General features: G+C 38.2%; 1 protein-coding gene across 9 annotated transcripts in view; it reads left to right on the plus strand.

The window, feature by feature from the left end:
• The window catches only part of SNX29 (sorting nexin 29), a 287,808-nt gene that overhangs the window by 191,909 nt on the left and 71,326 nt on the right, over window positions 1-24,573 (plus strand). For 8 of the 9 annotated variants that reach the window (XR_012787430.1, XR_012787431.1, XM_075566130.1 and 5 more), the window contains one exon: window positions 7,216-7,356. Coding sequence is in view for 7 of the 9 variants with exons in the window: in XM_075566130.1 (XP_075422245.1) it covers window positions 7,216-7,356 (141 nt within the window). In the remaining 2 variants the exon portion in view is untranslated. Of the gene's footprint in view, window positions 1-7,215; window positions 7,357-11,986; window positions 12,985-24,573 lie in introns of those variants that run through there. The other variant, XM_075566135.1, reaches the window with a different exon arrangement.

Raw genomic sequence — 24,573 nt, forward strand, 5'->3', positions numbered from 1 at the left:
AAAAAAAAAAAAAAAAGGCCTATAGAATATATACTAATATGCAGAATTTTGTTGACTGATATTGTAGTTTCTCTTTATGTAGTTGGGGTAAAGTAGGGTCCTCAAGAATTTTTGGTAGTGTTATCGCGTCTACTATAAGCGCCAGCGACTGCATTTGTTTTGACGTGCTGTCACCGTCGACGGCACTATAAGCGCAGCCTAAGTTGCGTGGAAAAGTGACAAAAAAAAACCCCATTGTACAGCAAATGAAAACCATGAGATCTGTGCAATAAAGAAATAACCAAATTGTAACAGGGGATTTATCCCTGTTCAGTAATGTGCCTTTAATCTAGCAGTGTGGTAGTTAATTACTAAACACCACCTGCCTGATTAGATTGTTTACAAAAAGCCTGCCTTTGAGACAGGAAGTGACTCCTTAGCTCTGACTGAGAGCTGACCTTTGGAGACAGCACATGTCTTGAGCTCTGTCAGAAAACACAGCAGAGCTGATTTCAAGACACAGGGAAAACTACTACACCTGAAGCTGAACCAGGAAGTGAGAAGATTTTCCCTCCAAGAAACAGATAAGACTTTTATTCTTAAGAGACTGCTTATATCTGCTTATTTTCATGCTATATGTTTTGGGGCTGCGAGACATGCTTAACTAATGGAGATGTGAACTAATTGCATAGGATTTCACTAGAAATACTCCCAAGTGAATGGAAGCTTTGTTTCCCCCCCCCCCCTGTGTTTGGATGAATTTCCTGATGAAAAGGAACAGGCACAATAAAGCTTATTATAATTTCACATTATAAAGCCTCCTAATTGTGTACCTCTGTGAACGTCCGTCTACACAAATAATAATAATAAATTCGGATATATGGCGACACTGTTGTTCTCACACATTAGCTGGCCCATCATCTGAGCTTGCCGTAAAATCTTATCTCTGTTCTTGTTAGCTAGTATTTTTGTGATTGGATGTCTGGGAGGGTCCCCTCGAGAGGCACCTACGCAGGGAATCAGTGAGCTCTTTCCACCACAAAGTGTAGCGAGAATGAATCATTCTCCGAGTTTGTGTTCGAGTTTGTGTTAGAGATTGTTTTCCACAGCCGCTGAGCCCTCCATGGTTTTGAGCAAGCCAATGAGTCTTATATTATTACAGCAGAGCGTATTTTACAAATCATTCATTTTCTTTTGTCTCTAAAGTACCCTCTCTGATTTTCTCCATGTTTGATTAGTGTAAGGTCAATATGGATTGCATCTATTTTCACAGATAATACGGATTGGTAAGTACCAAGTGCTTTAATGCCATCATCCATTTGTGGCTCCACTTCTGTTCCCACCGGCAAATCCCGATATGTCCAGATTCTTTTTAGCTCCGATATTAACGCACCGTGTGTTTCAGATAATTCTTGTGTACTATGTGACTAGATTAAGGAAGAGAAAAACAAAAACGGTAAGGCAGGATAAGGACACGGATCGTTTGACACGGATTGTCATACACCGGCAAGCAGCAACCCAGCATGTCTGCTCACATGGCGTGTCACGTGACCTCACACAGTACATTAATAGCTAGGTATCAAGATGATGCAGTGTTGTTCCTTTATTTTTTTTTCTCCGTTCCAAACTGAGTTATACACGGGCTTCTTTGTCTTTTCTCTTCTGGCTGCCATCCCTGGAACCCCTGCACTCTAAGAACACAATTCTTCCCTGTGTACGTAGAAAATAAATATATATATATATATATATATATGTCAAGTGCAGAATCGAGTTTTAGGTGATACCTTTTTTTATTTGGACTAACTATTTATCAATAAATAAATTGTTAGTCCAAATAAAAAAGGTATCACCTAATAGAGAGAGAGAGAAGGAGAGAGTTTATGCAGATTTTGACTATTTTTAAAAGCGCTTGTGGCTGCAGCTTGAAGTAAGTTGGTTAAGGTGGTTAATTAGCTGTAGACGAGGAGAAGAATCTATAGGGGGCACATTGCTTCCTGACACTTCCTATGGAGTCATACACCAGTGTGGTGCTGACAAGAAGACTGCCTATGGTGTATGACCTGAAATTGTAAAGCAAAACATCTAATAATGATTGCAATATACTGCATGCTAGGTAGTCACTGACTAGAATTTATTCTCATGAAAGTATAGCAGGATAACAGAGCAATGAAGATGTTAATGCCAGAGCGTTTTTAAATGCTGTTAAATCCTTTTTTATTTGTTGAAACTGCTTCAGCCACTTGCCAGGTTCCATGGAAATGCCAATTCTTATATGTTATGTTGATAGGCTAAAATTTATTTTTGAAACATGGAGGCAGAAGTGACAAGTAACCCGGAAGTGATTTTCAATTATTTGCATTGTTTACAGCTGTAACAATGTATTTTCTATAACTATGTTTTGCTCTGTGTCCAACACCTATGTTTTCTTGTCTCATATATTTGATCCTGTGAATAAAACACCGTCCTTTCTCTCTTACATTTTGCGGATCTGTGAAATTCGCTGCAGGGAAGGTTCGCCTTTGAATTCTTTGCAATTCATCAACATGTTTCATTGTTATGCAAAAGGAATGAAAGTAATAGAAAACAATATCAACAAACATCATTATGAAGCTCCCTTTTACCTCATGCATCAAAAAAAGCTACAATTCATTCTCATTACCCATTTCTCAACATTAAGCTCTGAATTCTACTTAGTGTGTATAATGTTGCACAAAGCCTGCAATTCTTTAAACTGTAGTTAACCTTTTACATTTCTTAATTCAATTTTTTTTAATTTTTAGTTTCAATGTTCCGGGTGAACCCTGAACCCTAAACCCTAAACATCAGATGAGCTCTGGATTTAAAGTCAATTTATTTTAGTTGTTTAATCAATTTCATGAATGCCATCTTTGTGATATATTGAAGGATGCCATAGCAATAATTTTAAAAATGACAAACTGAAATGCAACTCAAAAACCTTACGGAGAACAAATGTTTTTTTGTCTTTAACCTTCAGGGATATATTGATGGATTCCGTTCTCAAGGGTTCAACATGCTACAAATGAATGTGCTACATTTATCAAGGACATTTGGTATTACTATGAGTGTTGACTATCATCCACTTTGATACAATCCACTCCAATAGAGCGTATAAATGAAATAAAACTGATATGTTGTTTTAGCAGCTTACAATGGATGAGTTTTACAGAAACCGCTTTGTAACAATATTTTATAACACGAATATTGATTTTATTGAACTTTAAAAAAATTTTTTTTTTAACAAGTCGTGCATTTCAATTGAACTTTACATAGAATTTGGGTGTTTTGTATGTAGTAATACGAGTTTTTAGAAAAGAAAGAGCCAGATTGTTGTATCACATTTATTTTGGAAAATATTGATTTCACAGAAGTCTTATGACAGTGTGGATTAAGCGGGACTGATGCTAAAAGCCTCTAGGCATATTGGATTTATTGACAATCATATAATGGAGTTTGAAGGGGTCTGTTTTATGGATCCAGCATTAGAAAGAACATTTGCAGTGATATTATCTTAATAGAAACTATCACGCGTGAGTTGTAGCAAAAGAAGTCTGTAAATCATACAGTATGTTCAAGTCCTAAGGCATGAAAAAAAAATATCAAGGTCTCTGCTAAATATTAGTTTAACATATTATATATATTTTTTTAACCTATTCTCAAAGAATTAGCATTTTCTTATGAGCTCCAGTCCTTTGTAGACTTATTATCCATGCTCATAATGTTGCATTACTAGAGTATGACATTTGTTATTCACTTGGATAACATTGTATATAACATGTTAATATCTTTTACACCGTTTGTAGAACCAAGTTTGAAATTCTCCTTAAAACTGGTGTTTTTTTTTTTAAATCCCTTGATTTCTCATGGGTGTGAAGAATACCTCAAGCCTTTTATGATTGCACCATTAATCTTTTAGACCTAACCCAATTTCCCTAGATCATTGGCTACTGTATATTATTAAAATATTATGTATGTATATGCAGCGTCTAGAGCAGAGGTGGCCACCAGCAGGCCAAGTTTTAAGGTTTCAGCACAGGTGGCTTTCAGAATGATTGAGCCATTTGTGCTGAAGCAGGAATATCCCTAATACCTGACCTGTTGCTGGCCCTTGAGGACTGGAGTTGGCCACCCCGCTATAGATCTTGTAGACAAAGCTGTGTAGAGAAAGGTATTGAATATTGTTGTGGTTCCTAGCTGCCAGGTTCTTGGAGAGAGGAAACCCTTTTAGAATGAGTGTATACAGTAGCTCTTCATAAAGAAGGAGAAGGAGCGGCTTAGTGAGTAAAGGCGCTGACTCTGATAACAACAACACTGAGTTTGAATCAAGGGAACTTGGTCAGTTCCCAGTGTCTGCTCCTTGTGACCTTGGGTAAGTCACTTTATCTCCCTGTGCCTCAGGCACCAAAAACGTAGATAGTAAGCTCATCTGGGCAGGGACAGTGTCTGTAACACTCCTATGTGCTGCGTACCGCGCACAGTGCTGTCATTGTGACGCGCATTGGGAGAAAGACACTATATAAAATAGTTATTATAAACACTGATTTTGCCAGAGTCTAGAGTTTTTTTTATCCACTACTGTTCAATGGTGAGCATCAATACTCGTAGCGCAATAGAACGCATGATGAATTGGGCACAGTGGCCAGTTGTTTTGGAGGCCAGCAGATGCACACGAGCTAGAACAAAGTTCAACCTGTGACTTGATGACATTCGACGCATTCTACATACTGTATGGGCCTGAGTACAATAACTAAATAGGTGATGGATTACACTAGAAGTTGAAATTATTTTGCTCAGATGTCCCCCTGAACCTGATTATTAAAAGGGATAGTGATTAGTTTAAGGAAGGGATAGTGTGCCCTTGCCAAGGGCTGTTGTATAGTGCGGCCACGTGCTACGCTGTGCACACGCACGGCAGTTATAGCTGGCTGAGGTTAGTGAGCCCTTCTATACAAGAGCCGCGCGCACGGCAGGGAGCAAGGAGCCGACAGACAGTGGGGAAGACGGGGGAAATCATCTTTTCGCGCTGCTACCGGCGCTGAATGTATGTATATGTGTGTGTATTTGTGTCTGTACAAATGTAATAAATATTTTATAAATATTTTATTATTACCAATGGGTTTTTTTTTTAAAATAAATAATAAATTACACATGCACACACACACATACATACACACATAAACACACACATAAACACACAAACACACAGTACCTTGACAGCTCACAGCATTCACACAAAAACCATGCGGCACGTGCACGCGCCTTCGAACAGGCGCGCACGGCCGCACTCACTTTATAACAGCCCTAAGAGACCCTATGGGAATCTGTAATCTTAGAGGAGCATCAAGGTTATCTGGTCCTTAAAATATAAACTGAAATAAATGTTATCTTTTCTACTGCCCGATGCTCCGGAGATGCATTGCACAGAGAAAACCCCCTTGCCAGTGAAGAGATTAAAGCACCAATACTACTTTACAACTTTTTTTCTTTTCTTTTTTGATTATTTGTATATGCAAAGCATGTAACCGTTTATAACTCTACATTCTTACACAAGCTGGCAAACATTTGGTACTCCTGTTATAAATCTGTCAAAGTCCTGATTGTGTGCCTAATATTATGGCTGCTTCAGTCAGTGTAACTCAGCTGCTACAATACATCCTTATATTACTACGGCAACATTTTCTATTGTTTCAGTTTGCAGCACAAACTGCTGGGAACATTTGCATCAAATTATCCCAAACAGGAAAGTGTTAAAGATCTTGCACTGCTGGGGAGGTGGGTTACACCCTGCTATAGAAATCAAAGGATGCTTTAAAACTAATTAAAATGGCATTAAGAGTTGAATAAAAAAAAAAAAAACAGTCGCTATTATCTAATACTTCAGAACTATATCTTATTTATTTTTGAAAACATAAGATTTCACATTTGTTGCTGCTTTAAAAGGAGGTTTGTGTGATTGGCAGCGTCAGGAAGTATCCACCAATAATACAATGGAGCGTTAAGTATTACCAATCATGTAGTATATTTAGAGAACTGCAGTGGCATACAGTAGGGAGTAGCTATTTTTAACCTTTTAGATGAGAATAATGAAAGATAAGTGTGGCATTTTGTGTGGGTTAAGTGAACATTTGTTTAACACAACTATATATAGTGCATATAGTGTGAACATGTATTGAAAATAATTAAAAGAGAGACATTCAAAGTCTAGGCAAACAGACTGTGACCAGTTTTTGTATTGAATGAGGAGGTATTTTGGTGCTTTCAATTAAGTAGTTAATAGAACTGCAAATTGTTTTTGTTTTTTTTGTTTTTGTTTTTAAAAATAATCCTTGAAATGCCAGCACTATTTCTGACAATGTCAACAGGTCATGTTGTCAAAAAAAAAACACCTGATCCATTATGCCATTGAATTTGCAGACTAAAGCTACAGTGCACAAATGGTGACATTGATTATTTAGAACTATCAAAAGATCTGGGATTGCAGTCATACAATTGAATGTCACTGATGCTATTTAGTAGTCGTGTTTCAGATTGACGTGGAATGTGTTTGATTTAATGGAAGCACCTCCCACTGTTGTAGTACTATTTCAAACAACTCAGATTAAAAAAATAAATAAAACAGGCAAAGGGACAAAAGAGAAAAGCGCAAACATTCATTGATCAGGTAGGGATCATAAAGCGTTGGTAAGTTAATGTCTAACATGCTACTCTGTGCCAACATAGAAGCATATATACCAATCTAACATAACAATCTAAGTAGCCCTTATCAAGTGGCTGCAGAAATTGACCAGAATACTGTAACGGAAATTACAGTAATATGATTGATCATGTAATACCACTAAGGAGGCAGTGGGTCATTCTGTAATGTGTTTAAAATGTTGTTGTTATGATTAATAATATTCTATAAGATGGAAAGAAGGCATATGATCCTGTGTATTATTACCAGCAGATGCTAGCTTTTTGACCCCCCCCCCCCCCCAGTAAATTCAATCAATAATATCCCAAATTGGAATAAGGTAACATTAAGGAATATTAAAATCCAGGAGCTTAAAAAAAAATTGTGTGATTCAATTCTGGCATCCTCCCCACCCCGGACCCCATTCCCGGATTTTATATGTTAAAGATAAATAAATAATGTTAGCAGGGGGAAATAACAATTCATAGATTTGGTTAACTGATCACTTATTTTGCAGAAGCCTAATGTGACTTCTTGTTTTCAAGGTATACGTCAGAATAAAAGATGATGAATGGAATATCTATCGGAGATACACAGAGTTTCGAAGTTTGCATCACAAGTTGCAAAGCAAGTACCCGCGTGTGAGGACCTTCAACTTTCCGCCCAAAAAAGCCATCGGAAACAAGGTACTTCCTTTAAAAAGAAAAGAAGGGGGAAAAAAAGCTTGAGAAAAAGGAAATTTTTAAGTATAAAGAATCACATATTGATGTTAACATCCTAAGTATTGGATTTTTAGGACTATTTTGAGATACAAAATTATTTATTATATAGGATAAGAGGCATATTGTAGAGAAATTAATGGTCCTTAACAGTTTTTAATTCAGTTTTTTTAATTTACCAACACGTGGGGATCATTAATTAATCAATGTGTCTTTTCTTGTATGGAGGATGTTGATGTCGACTGGTTATTTCATGATTTTTGTATTGATTAAAATGCTCAGACACTAATTCAAGTAAACAAAAAACACAATAGTATGACTTTATAGTTAAAGGGGGGGGGGAGTAGTTGCTATGGTACGTTTTATTGGACCAACAAGTAGTTAATATGTTACAAGCTTTCAAACATCTTGCGGTTCTTCATCAGATCCAAACCTGAAGGACCCGGAGAGGTTGGAAAGCTTGTAACATGTCAATTACTTGTTGGTCCAATAAAAGGTATCATACCCCCTCTTCTCCCTCCTGTGTTACTACATGGGAGATAGGACCAGCACTGCTTCCCACCCTTCTTTGCTAGATAAAGGGCGACATTTTAAACCATTCTAATGTCTATAATGCATGGGTGATTATGATTTTAAAATACAGTTCAATATATATATCTTGTATTTTTTGTTTAGTTGATCTGTTTTAGAACACATTTTAAATAAGTGTGGATGACTTAAAAAAAATAAAAAAAAAAATAAATATATATATATATATATATATATATATATATATATATATATATATATATATATATAGCAACTGTAAATATGACTGTATATTCATTTGCATGTCTTAGACAGGTCTGCAACCCTGTCTTTCACCATTATCACCCAGCACACAGCACTTCCACTGCATCAAGGGATTCTGGGAAATGACATGCAAATGAGCACACAGCTTTTAAGGAAGGGCTTGGGAGATGCAAAGCCAGTAAACCCACTCACATACATGTTTAAACCTTGATGGGTTATCATCAGTGTGAGGTTGGTTGCTGGCATTTGCTGGTTTGAGATTAAGAGTAGGTAATCACCTCACTTATTAAGGTTATGGTGGGTAAAAAAAGTGACAAAAACCCTCCACAGTAAAGCATATAGCAACTGTAAATATTACTGTATATTCATTTGCATGTCTTAGACAGGTCTGCAACCCTGTCTTTCACCATTATCACACAGCACTTCCACTGCAGCAAAGGATTCTGGGAAATGACATGCAAATGAGCACACAGCTATATATGTATGTATATGTGTATATATATATATGTGTATATATATATATATATATATATATATATATATATATATATATATATATATATATAGCAACTGTAAATATGACTGTATATTCATTTGCATGTCTTAGACAGGTCTGCAACCCTGTCTTTCACCATTATCACCCAGCACACAGCACTTCCACTGCATCAAGGGATTCTGGGAAATGACATGCAAATGAGCACACAGCTTTTAAGGAAGGGCTTGGGAGATGCAAAGCCAGTAAACCCACTCACATACATGTTTAAACCTTGATGGGTTATCATCAGTGTGAGGTTGGTTGCTGGCATTTGCTGGTTTGAGATTAAGAGTAGGTAATCACCTCACTTATTAAGGTTATGGTGGGTAAAAAAAGTGACAAAAACCCTCCACAGTAAAGCATATAGCAACTGTAAATATTACTGTATATTCATTTGCATGTCTTAGACAGGTCTGCAACCCTGTCTTTCACCATTATCACACAGCACTTCCACTGCAGCAAAGGATTCTGGGAAATGACATGCAAATGAGCACACAGCTATATATGTATGTATATGTGTATATATATATATATATATATATATATATATATATATATATATATATATATATATATATATATATATATATATATATATATATATATGTGTGTGTGTGTGTGTGTATATATGTGTGTGTGTATATATATGTGTGTGTATATATATGTGTGTGTATATATATATGTGTGTATATATATATGTGTGTGTATATATATATATGTGTGTGTGTATATATATATATGTGTGTATATATATATATATATATGTGTGTATATATATATATATATATGTGTGTATATATATATATATATATATATATATATATATATATGCGCCAGCTCCATAGCATAATACTGTATAAAAATTCAAATGTATTAAAAAACAACAAGAGAGGCCGCCAGGACATGCACTCACTTCAATGTGTAAAAAAACATTCATGGGAGACAATCTGTGTGCCTTCAGGAACTAGGGAGGGGAACTGCAGCCAGAGTTGTTATGCAGAGTGTATGCAATGGAGGATTGATAAGAAGCTGATACTTATTAAATGGAGATAACTGCCAGACCGGGAGAGGGGAAGAAGAGTTCTCTCCACATGGGTGATGATGGAAACACCCTCCGTTGTAGCAGCGCTATCCGTAAAAATAGCGCAAATAACATCTCTCTTCTCAATATCACCGGCAGAAGATAAGCTCCAAACCGCACTCTGTTGCTCCAGGCTCCTACACACAAGTTCCTGATCAGCCGATGACGTCAGTGCGTCATGCGTCCCGACGTCTGACGCGTTTCGTCACGTGAGTGACTTCTTTAAGGGATCCCTTCCCCTCTCCCGGGCTGGCTGTTATCTCCATTTGAGAAGTATCATCTTCTTATCAATTCTCCATTGCATACACTCTGCATAACATCTCTGGCTGCAGTTCCCCTCCCTGGTTCCTGAAGGCACACAGATTGTCTCCCATGAATGTTTTTTTACACATTGAAGTGAGTGCATGTCCTGGCGGCCTCTCGTTGTTATTTTAATAAATTTGAATTTTTATACCGTATTATGCTATGGAGCTGGCACTTCTTCTTCTCTATTTCATAGATTTCAATGATCTGGCTAGATCATTATAGAAGCCTGCCTACTCCATACTGTGACTGGAACATTTACTTCTGGACTTTGATTTCATTTTTTCAACTTAACAACTAAGGTTTAATATTGTTTTTTTTTTGGGTTCAATTTAATTGTGGTTATTTACATGTAACACTTTCTCTCACCATTTTCACATTAAATCACAATTTTTTATTTTTAATCACTTTTACCTATAGACCTCACTCATACACACACTGCTAGCGCTACTTTTTTTTGTGTGTGTATATATATATAATACACACACACTAACATGCCTGTAAGAATGTTGTGTTTTGTAATTACATTCGTCAGTGCTGAATGGTCCTTTAACACACTGGAAAAGGGTTAAAGCAAATTACAGCTGTGCCGCTGTCACCAAATCATTAGGAATCACTGTTATTGGAGAGCCTGTGTTTTGATGTAACCGTCACAATGACCTTTCTATTTGGCTCCCCAGCCGTAATTGCACATTCAGCCCAACCCATTGGTTTTTATTTTTGGCGGAGGAAGATATAATTACTCCTTTATAAGTACACTTTGGCTGCTGCCCACAGCACACTCGGAGACAGCGCCCAAATTACATCATCAAGGAAGGAAGGAAGTGCTGAAAATAAGAGGCTATAAACTCAGTAAACCTTGCGTCTCTAAATAATATGCATACTGTACTGTTACGCCTGCGTTTCTCGAGGGATAAACGATTTTGGGGAGCTGATTATTCTTATACAGCTGGATAATAATAAACAATAAAGAAAGGAGAAAACCAAATTCTTCCAGTTGATAGTTGGTGTAATATTTACACACTCGTATTCTCTCTCCATGCTCCAAAGCTTTGCTTCACACACATGGTTGACTGTCAAGCCAGCATTGTACCCTTCCTAGAGGAAGTTAGCCTAGATGTTGGTATGGTTGAGCTGCATATTGGACATCTACATTTCAGCCAGATTTGTGACAGTATGTCGTAACATAAAGCTGACCTGCTAGTGAAATCTTTTGTTGCCTTCCTGGTGCTTGTAATCGGTTACAGTGGCTGAAGACATCAGGTTATGATAGATTGTCAGGACTCTGGGGCAAAGACACCACTCTAAAATTGTCCCCAATGATGCATGATGCATATAGCACTTACCCTAATATTTTAATTCTGTTCATTGATTAACCAATGTACAGTATTTCACATTGCTGATGCTGCACTCAAGGCTTTGCACTGTACACAACCTAAATGTTTCTTTGCAGGTGAACATTTTAAAAATGATACAAAATAAAGAATGATATTAGTGCAGTGCTTCTAAATAAATAAAAAAGTAATAATAATCCTGTAACGGTTTTTTTTTTTCAAGAGATGTCATACATTATATTTTTATATTACATTAACAACAACAATAATATATAGGCAATCTTAATAGATGTTACATGAAGATATACAGTACATACATGACCTCACATTACAATACAAAACTTAACTAAGAAATAGACATACTGTACACGTAACTGTATAGCAAGTCTTTTGTTTTTAGTTTGACAGTATATAACTTAGTAATTTAAATTTTGCACTCGATATATATATATATATGTGTGTGTGTGTGTGTGTGTGTGTGTGTGTGGTGTGTGTAGTGTGTGTATATATATTTTTAATATATGTATATATACTTTTTATTTTTTTCTTAAGGGAGAAGGAGTGGCTCAGTGAGTAAAGACACTGGCTGGCACTGAGGAACCTGGTGCAATTCCCAGTATCGGATCCTTGTGACCTTGGGCAAGTCACTAGTTCTCTTTGTATGTCTGATATTTTAGATACTTTTTTTTTTTTTTTTTAGCCAATCTCTTGAAATACACATTTTGCCAATGGTAGTTAATATAATGATCAATTTTGGAACTCGACTTTCTTGTTTCTCACCTATTATTTCGACGTTTCCCAACAATAATCCTCCTGGCTTCATTGCTATGTCATTATATTTTTTGTATAAATTGTACCACTTTATTCCAGAAATGTTTTATTTTCCTACATTCCCAGAAGCGGTGTTTTAGGTCTGCTTTCTCTGAGACACATTTTGGCCATATTCCCTCTTCGCAGGCGTATCTCCTCTGCCAGAGCGACAAAATTCTCCACTGTACAGTAAATAAAAATACCACTTGTGGTGCATTTGTATGACTCGGAAAGGTCTGCAACCCTGTCTTTCTCCATTATCTCTTGGCAACCCGTTCTTCCACTGCAGCCATGGATTCTGGGTAATGACATGCAAATGAGCACATTGTGTCACTCTTTACTTCGTATTTGGTCCATGTTGAGAAGCCCTCTATTAGTGTTAGAATGCTAGTCACCATTTGATGTGTTGGACGGAGATGATGTACCAAAGCTCTGTCCTCACTGAGTTATTATTTCGCTTTAGCTGCTTAAAATTATAATGAGATTCACAATTCACTGCGCCAATCTATTGTTGCAGTTTGCAGCTCTAACTACTGGGAATTTTGGCAACACACATTATCACGAACAAAGATCTTGCACTGCTGGGGAGGAGTGCTAAAACCGACTATTGTATTGTATGTCTTTATTTATATTGCGCCATTAATGTACATAGCGCTTCACAGTAGTTATACATGTGGTAATCAAATAAATAACAGATAATATAAATAACAGATCATGGAAATAAGTGCTTTAGACATAAACGTACCATTAAGGAAGAGGAGTCCCTGCCCCGAGGAGCTTACAGTCTAATTGGTAGGTAGGGAGAATGTACAGAGACAGAAGGAGGGAGTTCTGGTAAGTGTGTCTGCAGGGGGCCAAGCTTTATGTATCATGTGAATGGCATTGAGTTGAATAATTATATTAACACATACATCAAGTATTATCTAATACTACAGAACTGATTTATTTTAAAAAAAACTAAACAAAAAAAATAAGATTTCATGTTTTGTTGCTTTCAAGTGTTAAAAAATAGATATGATTTTTCAATCTCTAGCTTCCGGGGTTACCATAGTAACTTTTAGACAGAAATGATCTCTGGGGGAAACTTCGTATTAACCTCCCAGATCCTTAATATTTCAAACACTTAAAATCTCCTGAAGAAAAGCATCCAATTTAAAATAAATAAATAAAATGCTTTTAAAGAGCAATAAGAGTGGTCTTAAATTAAGTGAAAAAAATAGCCCAGTGGGAACCTCAGCTTTAAAGTGTTTTTAAGTTGTTAATATATTCATTCAAATTGAACTTAAACCTGTACCACCTAAGCTGGTAATTTTAAGAATGATTACAGATATAATCCTCCACTAAAGATTCACCAATTTGTATCATTCTGGCCCTCATTAAATTATGGAAATCTCCTGTTCGGTAACTTGATTCCTGTATTCCCAAGTACCCTGCCTTGAGACTTGTATCCTCTCTGGCTGCATTTGAAATTAATAGAATCAGGAAGCTCAATAATTACTGATGAATACAAATGACACAATCATTTTTAAAGATTATCCAATGTTTGAAAAACGAAGCAATTGGGAGTCTTAAATATTCTGACGTAAATAACATACTTCATACACACAACTGGTAAATTATGCTGCAGTTTTTACAGAGTCTTATGGCCTTAACCCTTAATTTCTAGGAAATGCACAATTTACTAATAATGTTCTTCCCTCTTCACGCCTGTCTAATCTTACTGATTTTGGGTTGGTGTATCACAGCAATTTTAAAAATAAATTGACTCCAAGGTCCCATTCAATATGGTGAGATGCAGTTTAACGCACAGTTGGCAATGCATTCACTTCCATAAAAGTTAAATCGGATTAATTCATAGTTAGTTATGCATTACACTGCTCACTATATTAAATAGGAGAGTGGGAGAGAGGCTTTGTCATTTTGCTTCTCTAAGGGCGGGGTAATTCACAAAGCTCTGGTAACTGACGTCGACACTCGATCACCGTTAACGGCCATTGACATGAATGGCAGTTAACGGGATTGAACATCGCTACCCCCGGCCAAGACCTTTAAACATGCTTGGAATAATAGACATAAAGCTCTCATAAACACGAGAGAAAGCCAGGGATCAAGGCAGATTAGGTGGGCTTAGCTCTCATCTATTGTCAAATTCTATGTTTCTATTTAGACTCCTATTTAGTATGCAGTGTGAAGGTTTCCCTATGCTGGAGAAGAGGTCGTCTCCTAAACATATTCTCCAGACCGTGGAAGAGGCTTCACGGCACACTGAATTAGTTAGTGTATCAAGGCACTTTGCTCGAGTTTTAGCGGATGTGCATCAGTCTGCTATTTGGGGAGTCTCCGTAGTTTAGGCAGGAGTTGCATGCAAGAAATGTAATGAACAAACTTACTATTTATGATACAGCTGTCAGTAGAACATTGGACAGTGCATCAAAGCATACTTTTCTGTATGTTCTTATAGTCCCCCCTCTGAGGACTACTAGTTAATATAAACGGCTAACGGTCTTAAGGGGTTACCCGGGTGGGATCGCTCTGGTATTGCCCCTCCTCACCATGTGACATAGGATCTCTGGAGACCAGTGATGTCACCGTTGGGTGATAGTAGGTTATATATAGCTCCAACCAATGTTCTTGAAGCAGGCTCCTCGGAGTTCAGGTAGAGGGCCTCATTGTAAGTCCTGTATATAGGTTTGTGTATAGCAATGTATATTAAGGATGTCCTGTCACCATTTATTGTTTTCAGTTGAGGAACGTGCCCTATAAAGTTATTGCCCGTAGTAATGACCCAAGATTGTTTTCATGCAGGAAGAGGAGTGAGCATGTGCTCTGCAGGGAGTTTTCAGAGTAGAAGCTCCGGAGTATAACCGGATCGGCCCCAACCGAAGATCCTCGGTAAACTCATGATCAGACAAGTATAGACTAAGACTGCTGTATACCGTAACGGGATAGTGATCACAGCAAATAGTGTGTGTCCTCCCAGCAAGGGCCCTTCTGAGATGGGGCATTGTAGACACACTATGCAGGAGATTCTCAATCTAACCGGTACTAAGGAAAACAAGCAGAAGTATCTCCCTAGTTAGGCGTGAGAGCTACCAGAAGAAGAAGCACAAAATAATCATATTGATTGACACCATTTAATGTGTAATTAGTCTGTTATATGGCGAGCATTTTGAACGGTTGTGTGAATAAAGCTCTTGTTTGTATTATAAAAGATCCTGGCGCCCATCCTTATTCTGTCTGCATATCCACGCCCAGCCTGCACCGACCCAGCACCCTGACCAGGTATGAGAGACTGAGCACAGCCATGTAAATATCCAACTCAATATAAACTCTTTTAGAGCCGTGCAAGGAAGGATACATTGGTATACTGTATAGATTGCTAAAATAAATCTCATTCACTGAAAGTCAGTCTCCCACATTCGTATCATAAACGACCCTGTTTGAAGCCAGTTGAAACCAAAATAAGCAGACAAAGATGGTATTTTTAGATACAGCCCCACTCCCTCTTTAGATGTATGTATCTCAACAAGATATTGGTACTTGCCGGGGTCTTTAACCCCTAGATGGATTATTTATTTTGTGATGCAGTGAAAGTTTTGAAAAGCACCTGTCGGTTAAATTACTTTTGTATATATTTATATAGCGCCATCCATGTATGTAGCGCTTCTCAGCGGTAATACACATACTGTAACATAATAATAGAACACATAATGGGATAAAAGTAACATTAGCAAAAGGAGTCCCTGCCCCGAAGAGCTTACAATCTATGTGACCAGTAGGGAGGATTTACAGAGACAGCAGGAAGGTGTTCTGGTAAGTACGTCTGCAAGGGGCCAAGGTCCGTGCATATGAGACGTATAGTTTATTTTATAAGTATATTTCATTAATTGGGAAATAGTCACTTGACATACTCAGATTTCTCACATATTCAGGGACTTGGTTGCTTGTGTTATTGGTACAAGTTCTGCAAATAGTTTCCAATTAATAAACCCATCAAATGTGGAACATGAAAGCTGTTCTGCTTCACTGCTTTCTTGCAGTTTCAATATGTACCTGTCATCAGTGTCTTGAACATATCAATTTTAGCGTCATACTTTTTTCTTTGCCTGGCATTTTGTATACATAAAATTACTAATAATAATATTGTCTTCTGCGAACCTCACATGTAAAGTGTTACCACTTACATGTTGGAGTAAAGTAAAAGATTGATAACATCAAAATATAAGTGTTCCTGATGCAAATAAAAACATTCATTTTTCATTGGACACGAAAGTGATATTTTCGCTTGAAGAGCGATTCGGTCTTTTTATTACTGTACATTAGTAAGTTATTTACACTTGTGCAAAAGTGGGACTTCTCCTTTAATTTAAACACACGACTATCATTTACTTGTTGATAACAAGTACAAACGGTGGTATATAATAAGGGCGTGTTTGCTGCGGGTTTACGTATAGATGAAAAAGATAAAATAAGAGTTTAAAGATAATACCGTTGTTGGCTGTAAACCTGTAATAACAAAATAAAATGTTATTTCCAACATGAAGATAAAACTTCAAGGTTGCAAGTTCAGATGTGTTTTTTTATGCCAGGCAGTCATGAACTCATAATAGAAGTCACCAAATAAATACAATTATATTTGCAGGCTTTGTTGAAAGTATTATTTGGGTATCTGCCACTGTGCTGTGGTGATTTCATTAGTGTGATCACAGGCCCCATTGCTCTCAAATGAAATATGGACAAACGCAGCTAAACGTGAGCATCATGCGCTTTTTCAGTGTGGGTGACTGTAAGTAGAACAATATATAAAAGCAAGTTTGGATTTAGGCATCCCGGGTCAGACACTTGGACGCAGAAGAGCATTTATATTTTAAGATGCGACTTTAATCGGTGCTTATCTGTTTAAATGAAGAGGCTTAACGGCAAGCAAGATGTTCCGTTATTCAGCTAACAAAAATGGCCATTAGCATTTGAGAAAGGCCAGAGGGGCCGAAACGTCATCACATTGGCTAAATAAATCTTTTTCACAAGCAGAAATCCGTAGTGCCCAGGCTCTTCCTTCCTGTTATTCAGCTATGCATATTTTTATAGGGCCTTTTCAGCCCATTTTGATTACATTATAAAGAACTATTACTAGTAGTCTCATTGATTTTATAATTACATTTTTTTTTTACCCTAAAAGCATGATAAGTAGCCATGCAAACTCATGACCGGTTGAGTGTCTTGGAAGCTTTTGATACTTTCATAATCAAACAAGATATGCATATAGATATGAGACTCGTAAGATTTTTTTCAGTGATCACCCAAATGTATCCCATTAAACCGGTCACTGGCATATTTATTTGTCTCCAAGGGGGTGGTGGTAGGGATTGGCTGTCTCTTTAAGACCCCTCCTCTGTGCAACCCGCCTACTCCTCCTTTACCTACTAACCACCTGCATATTACTAATGTATCTGCCTTACTTCTCAGGTGGTGCATCGAAAGGGAGCCAGTCAATCAGAGTCCCAAAGTTTAAATTCCACACTTCATGCCAGCATTTTCCCTTGTACTATTTTGGCTATAATTTGAAACCATTGGAACAATTCTCCCTCTGAAATTCACACAGCAGACACGTGTGGAAACTTGATTTAAAAAGTTTCAGGTATATTCATAGTGACAATAGTGCTACTCGTCTTCAAGTCCGGTTGGAATGGTTGTAGTATATCGTCTGGACTGAAGAAACACATCTCTAGTAGTTTCTATTAGTAGTGAAGCAAGAGGACTGCACACACAAAGTAGAGTGCATGTACAGCCAGATGTAGTGCAAGGTAAAAAGGAGGTAACTGTAAGTCAATAAGGATCACAATTTATTAGCACGGTGTAGTAGAAAAAAAGAATTTATTGAGTCCAACAAGTAAACATTTAACCTGACATTTCGGGCTAAATATTTTGCTTCTTGGACCAGTGGCGCAGCTACATATGCCCGGGCAAATTTTTTTTCAGTGCCCCATTATGAGTGAACATATTCCATAGATTCAGGGATTTCCATCACCCCACCCCCCTAGCGTGTAGGTGGCCTTGTGAGCGCCCCCCCCCCCACATCCCCTTTGCTTTTACACCTCACTCTGCTCTATTCACCCCCCTCTCCTCATACCTTCCCACAGCAACACATAGTGACTCCTCCCCTTGATGTCACGGAAAGCAGGGGCGGGCAGAGCTCTGCAGCTCTCTGCCTCAGTTCTGCACCCAGCCTCTGCTGCCTGCAACCCCAATACTCCCCACCTCCACCCCCTCCCCGCTCCCGATCCAGCTGGTAAGGAGCCCGGAGGAAGAAGGGGGCCCTGACGTCTGTGGTCGTCGGCTAGACTGCTATGCCCCTGTGTTGGGCTCCATAAATTCTTATTTTTTTTCTACTACAACGCCGTTCTGCTATGTTAAATCAGAGTTGTGATCCGTACAGACGTAATAGTTACTATTAGAGATTTTTTCTCCAACACATGGTGTCTTATTGCAGTTCTTTGAACAGACAGCGACGTAATGAAGAGTTTCTTCTGTCCAGACGACTTGCTGTAGAACAACCATTGCAACAGGACTTGAAGATGAGTAGCACAATTTTCAATATGAATATACCTGAAACATTTTAGATCAGGTTTGCATGAGTGCCTGCAGTGCGTTTCCTTGCTGAATTGCGGAGGGAGAATTGTTCCAGTAATCTGTTGTGGCAGCAGCACCGAGAATAAGAAGACATACAGTATAGTATGTTGTTTTTTTATCTGGATCCACTACCTTCTATAATTAAAACACACCGTTGTAACAAAGCACATGGGTAGCTCTGCTGGCTGTCACTATACATCTCCTAAGCACGGACCTTGGACCCTTACAGACGCACTTACCAGAACACCCTCCTGCTGTCTCTGTACGGTCTCCCCACTTACTACTTGGACTGTAAGCTCTTCAGGGCAGGGACTCCTTTTCTTAATGTTTTATGTCTGAAGCGCTTATTCCCTTTGTGTTATTATTATGTCACGTGAATTACTGCTGTAAAGCGCTATATAAATAAAGATATACATACATACATAGGATTTGAAACCAACCTCTCATTGGCTACAATTCTGGGCATAAGTTACCAAAGAATAAAGAACAGTCTGTAGCAATATACAACACATGAAAAATAAGCGGCATAAAAAGTAATCTATTTGAAGTTGGAGCACTCCTTTTAAAACAATAGATAATAATAATATGTTCTTATATAGCGCTGTTAGTTTTACGTAGTGCTTTACAGAGACATTTTGCAGGCACAGGTCCCTGCCCCGTGAAGCTTACAATCTATTTTTTTGGTGCCTGAGGCTTGCCCACGGTCACAAGGAGCCAAACCCAGGAATTGATCCAGATTCCTTTGCTTCATACTCGGTGTCAGTCAGTGTCTTTACTCACTGAGCCACTCCTTCTCCTGGATGCTGTAATTATTGCTGGATCCACTGATTGAGCAATATTTGGCGTTTCTGGATGTTTTATATTGTTGAACTTTAGAGCATTACTTTTAATGACTCATTAATTGAAATGATGTTCAATATAAAAAAAAAAATAAGTACATTAAAAACGAAAGAAAAAAAGAAGGCACCTATATACTTTATAAAAGTAACACCTGGGAGCATAAATAGAATCCAACTCTAGATATAGGATACAAGATAGATGAATGTTTTTGTCTATATTTTTATTAAATGTCTCATTTTAAACCAATATGTTAGAGTATGAATTTGTGCAGAATAGATGACCTTCCTAAATTCTGCAAACAAGTAGCTTAATTTGTATAGGACGCTTAAATGATGGAGGAGGAGGTGTCAAATTTGTGGCTCAAAATTAGCTGTTGAAAGTCACACATTACAATCTGTTGATCACTGTATCGCAGGGAAGAGGATACATTTCTACGCTAATCAAAACGTGTGGTCACCCAGAAGCTGTCCTTTTCGATTGCTGGCATGCAGAATGACAAGTAAATGTAAAATGAAAGGTGACCTATTGGATCCAAAATAAATCTTTTTATGCTGTACAGCTTCTGGGTGACATGTTTTCAATATAGAATGTATCCTCTTCAGGAACGATGCTGCAGCAATGGTCTGATTAAAAGGACCTATAAGTGGGCTAATCAGTCCAATCGCGATGAGTTACTTGTTCCAAAGTCGGATAAGAAACCATGAATTATACCATTCGCTTTATTACAGCATACAATTCAGAATAGGACAAAGTCCGGGGTATTTTACAGCACCCTTCTCTCATATTCTGCAGAATGATGCTGATTTAAGTAAATGTTTGGGGATGTGTTTTAGACAACCTAAACATATTAAGGATGACCTGGTTAAGAGTAATTTAGAATTTGATGTAGGGGGTGAAACACAGATCAGTTTGGGGTTCATATAGGTGTGGTTTCGGTAAGGCTTCTTATATGCAGAAAACAGAAACTATCTTAGACCATACAAATACAAAGGCGTTTTCGATTAGATGTTTTATTAATTGCCAAGTCAAAGGGGTGATTTATGGTTAGAAATGTCCACACAATTTAACATATGTGCAGATGTCATCGAGAGAACTTGCTGTAGGAGGAGGAATCTCAGGCATGTAGGTAATATTGGACATGCACATAAGGACTTGCAAAATGGTAAAAAATTGACTAGTGTGACGAGAAACTTCTTAACTTGCCATAGTGGCAAATCTGATCTTTTGAAAGCAATTGGTATTGATAAAGTGGTTATGGGGGTGGAGTTACATGGAAAAGTTGTTGTTGCTCCTACATTAACTGAATGGGACTGCAGGGACCCCTGCTGTGTTAATCCGATGGGCCATTAAGAATCTCCCAGAAATGTTGCCACAATGTTGAGGCATTTACTGTGAGACTGCCCCAGAATCTCCCAGAATTTCCCAGGTACAAGTGTTCTAATACTCGTGGCTGCATCTGTAGGATGAACTTGATTGGCATATGTATTTTCAACCGTATCTACTATATAACATACATTTGTGTGTGTGTGTATATATATAAAATATATATATATATATATATATATATATATATACTGATGGTAACCCAACTGAGGTGCTATGTTTAAGGATTACTAAGCATTCATGTCCTTTCTTCACTTAAAGTATTGATTGTCTAGCTCTAAATAGAATTATAGATATCCAGGCAGGCGTATTATTGTCAATGCATAGGTTCAGCTACATTTCATCACTGCATTACATTGATCGAGCAGTAAAGATCCGATACGTTTTAAGTGAATAAAATCCATAGATTGAACGTAAATAGTGTAGATGAACGACAGGCAGAGAGGTTTTAATGTTCCTCTCTCCATATCATACAGACATCAATCAATTCCATTTCCTTTTGCATTATGAGTGGACGTTTTTGCCTTTCTATCACAATATATCAAAATGGCTAGATAAATGCAACTGTATTATGTGTGTTGTCATTAATGTAATGGTTTCAGTGTCTAGTGTAATCTCGTTACTTTTCAATACATTAGACGGGACATTGCTTCTTGGAAAAGTAAACCATCTTAGAAATATTACTTTTGGACAAGGTCACTGCTACTTGAAGAAATAATTACGCAGATATTATTTGTAAGTAACAACTTAAAGCAGTTTGTCTTTCCTTCCCTAAACCGGGGGGTCCCCCTTGGAGCTAGTTCATGGTCCCCCAACATCTGCAGGTCCTCGGTTCACAAGCAATGAAGGAGGTTGTCCACTGGACAAGAATACTTGCAAAAATACAAAATGGCTGCTGGGTCCTGCCATGCTCCAGGCGACCAATAGAAAGCCACGACATCATCAGGAAATGGTGTGGCTCTCTGCTGGTGACCATGCTTGTAGTTTTTCAAGGAAACTAAAAAATATAGTAATAATGTTATATTTTATTGGGAAGCTCAGGGGACCGTGGTTTAGCTCGGAGTGGCTCCTGGTTCAGGTAAGGTATGAATGGGTCGTTTTGGGGGGGATAGATGTTTTAAAGCAACAGATGCATTTACTGTACTGTATAGTAAATGAGCATTTCAAAATAGGTTATGTGCTGTTTTGTGATGTCTAAAATGGACATCCTCTTTAAATATGTTAGAAAATGTAGATTATCCATCAACAAAAAATGTTAAAGATTTTTTTTTTTTAATTGTCATGATAGAAATAGTGGTGACTGTCACATTGTGGATGGGAAAATGGGGGATTATTCACAGCTGCCAATATTTTATTTCATTCTTCATAATTAGGTATTTTGTCATTTTTTTCAACCACACATTTAATAAGTTATGGTGGGTAAAAAAGTGACAAATAACCTCCACCATATACCATATAGCATACAGCAAATAAAAATATCACTTGTGAGCACATCCCTACGTCTCAGACAGGCCTGCAAAACCGCTTTCCACATTATCAACTAGAATACAATGCTTCCAGTGCAGCTGTGGATTATGGGAAAAGACATGCAAATGTGCGCACAGTGTCACCTTTTACTTCAAATCCATTTTAACATGGAGTCCTATAAGCTTATGCCTGCCGCATTAGGCTTTGATTATACCAGCTCCGGCTGGGTGCGCGCGTGTTCTCGTCACGTCATCGATGCAATGCACACGCCCGAAACCTGCATTGCAGGCAGGAAGAAACCGGAGGAGACGGGGGCGTGGCCGTGAGCGGTTTGCCCTCATTGGCTGAACCACTCACGCGACGCGGCCGTCGCCTGCAAAAAACAAAATCCCAGGTCTGTTCTCGGGTCTTTCGTCCTGCAGTTCGTGTCTGCGCGCACGTCGCGCTAGGTATGTAAACTTTTATTGCATTCTAGCAATTTGTTATTGCGGCGTGCGGTCTGTCGTTTTCGGTATAATCACAGCCTAACACAGCCTTTCAGCAAAGCCTTGGTTTAAAATGTGCATAGCCAGTAAACCTACTCACATTCAGCTGTTTTGACCTTTTGGGTTTCATCAGTGCGAGGCTGGTTATACTGACTTTGCAATTTAAAGCTGTAGGTAGGTGTCATATAAGTAATATTTAATGTTATAGACATAGTTGCTTTTTAGCAACTGAAAATACCACTTGTGAGCACATTTGCATGTCTCAGGCAGGTCTGGAACCCTGTCTTTCTCAATTATCTCTTAGCATACAGTGCTTACACTGCAGCAAGGGATTCTGGGTAATGATACGCAAATGTGCACTTGGCGTGTAGCTTTTTAGCAAATTCTCTCAGCTGCAGAACAAGAACAATGCAATGGAATTCTTTCTTTTTTTTTTCCATGTTGCACTGATATTGATCAAGACTTGCAGCCAGGAGACCGAAGCCCTATTCATTAGGCTGCGTCCATAGAAGGACAAGCCGTGCTGAGCGGCGCGGACGCTCGGCGCTGAGCCCCGGCATCCTCAATGACTATCTCTTTAGAGGGGGCTCACGCAAGCGTCCGCAGGCGTGCTGACGAGTTGGATTTTTCAGCCGACAGCCAAGCTGTTTTTCAGCGCGTTGTCGGCTGAAAACATCCAATCAGCGCGAAGCAGCGTCAACGTCACGGCGCCGTGACGTTGATGTCAGTGCGTCGAGGGCGATTGGCCCAGCGACGTCACTGCCCCGCCTCCCACCACCTCCCCCTGCTTCCCGATCGCGCCCTCAGCGTCAGCCCTCCTCAGCCCTGCTCCCACCCCTCTATAGCCCCAGCCTTAGGCCGGACAAGAGTTCACATATTTTCAAATGAATGGGACTACATTGTTCTCCAGCGCAGGGAAGGGATTTCAGAGCATATTGAATAAGGGCTATATACATGTAAAACAAACAAAGTAACTGAATTATGGGAGTCACAATAAGCTCACAAACTAGTCCAGTAGCACTCAATTTGTACAAAAAACGCTTGCGGGTGCAGAACTACGATGTAGATGCCAACTATACGAAGTAAATAAACCAGTGGGACTCATGAGTAACTTATCAGTGGTACTTGTGGTTTTCCACTCGGCGGTTTTACCAGAATACATGCACCAAAAAATTGCTGGATTTTTTTTCTAGAAAAATAATTGAAAGCGATTAAAAAAAAATGAAAAAAGTTAGTAATAGATCAGTTTTTGTGCAACGCTTAACCATAGAAAAATCGGATTAGCTTTTATTTAACTTGAACTATAACATTGGTTCTGGCGTCCTTTGCAGAATGCGTATTGTGTTTTTGTACCATGTTACTTGTATTTATTATTTTTTCAGGGAAGTTGACGGTAAACACTAGAAAAAAATAGCATGTTTAATTTGCTCTCAAGAAAATCGCATAATGTAAGTTGTTTCATCTTCTTCTGCCCACAGTCTGTTTGGGATATTTGATTACTCCGCTTTTCATGCTGACTTAAGT

This window comes from Ascaphus truei, chromosome 11 (assembly GCF_040206685.1).
Source record: "Ascaphus truei isolate aAscTru1 chromosome 11, aAscTru1.hap1, whole genome shotgun sequence".
NCBI lineage: Eukaryota > Metazoa > Chordata > Amphibia > Anura > Ascaphidae > Ascaphus > Ascaphus truei.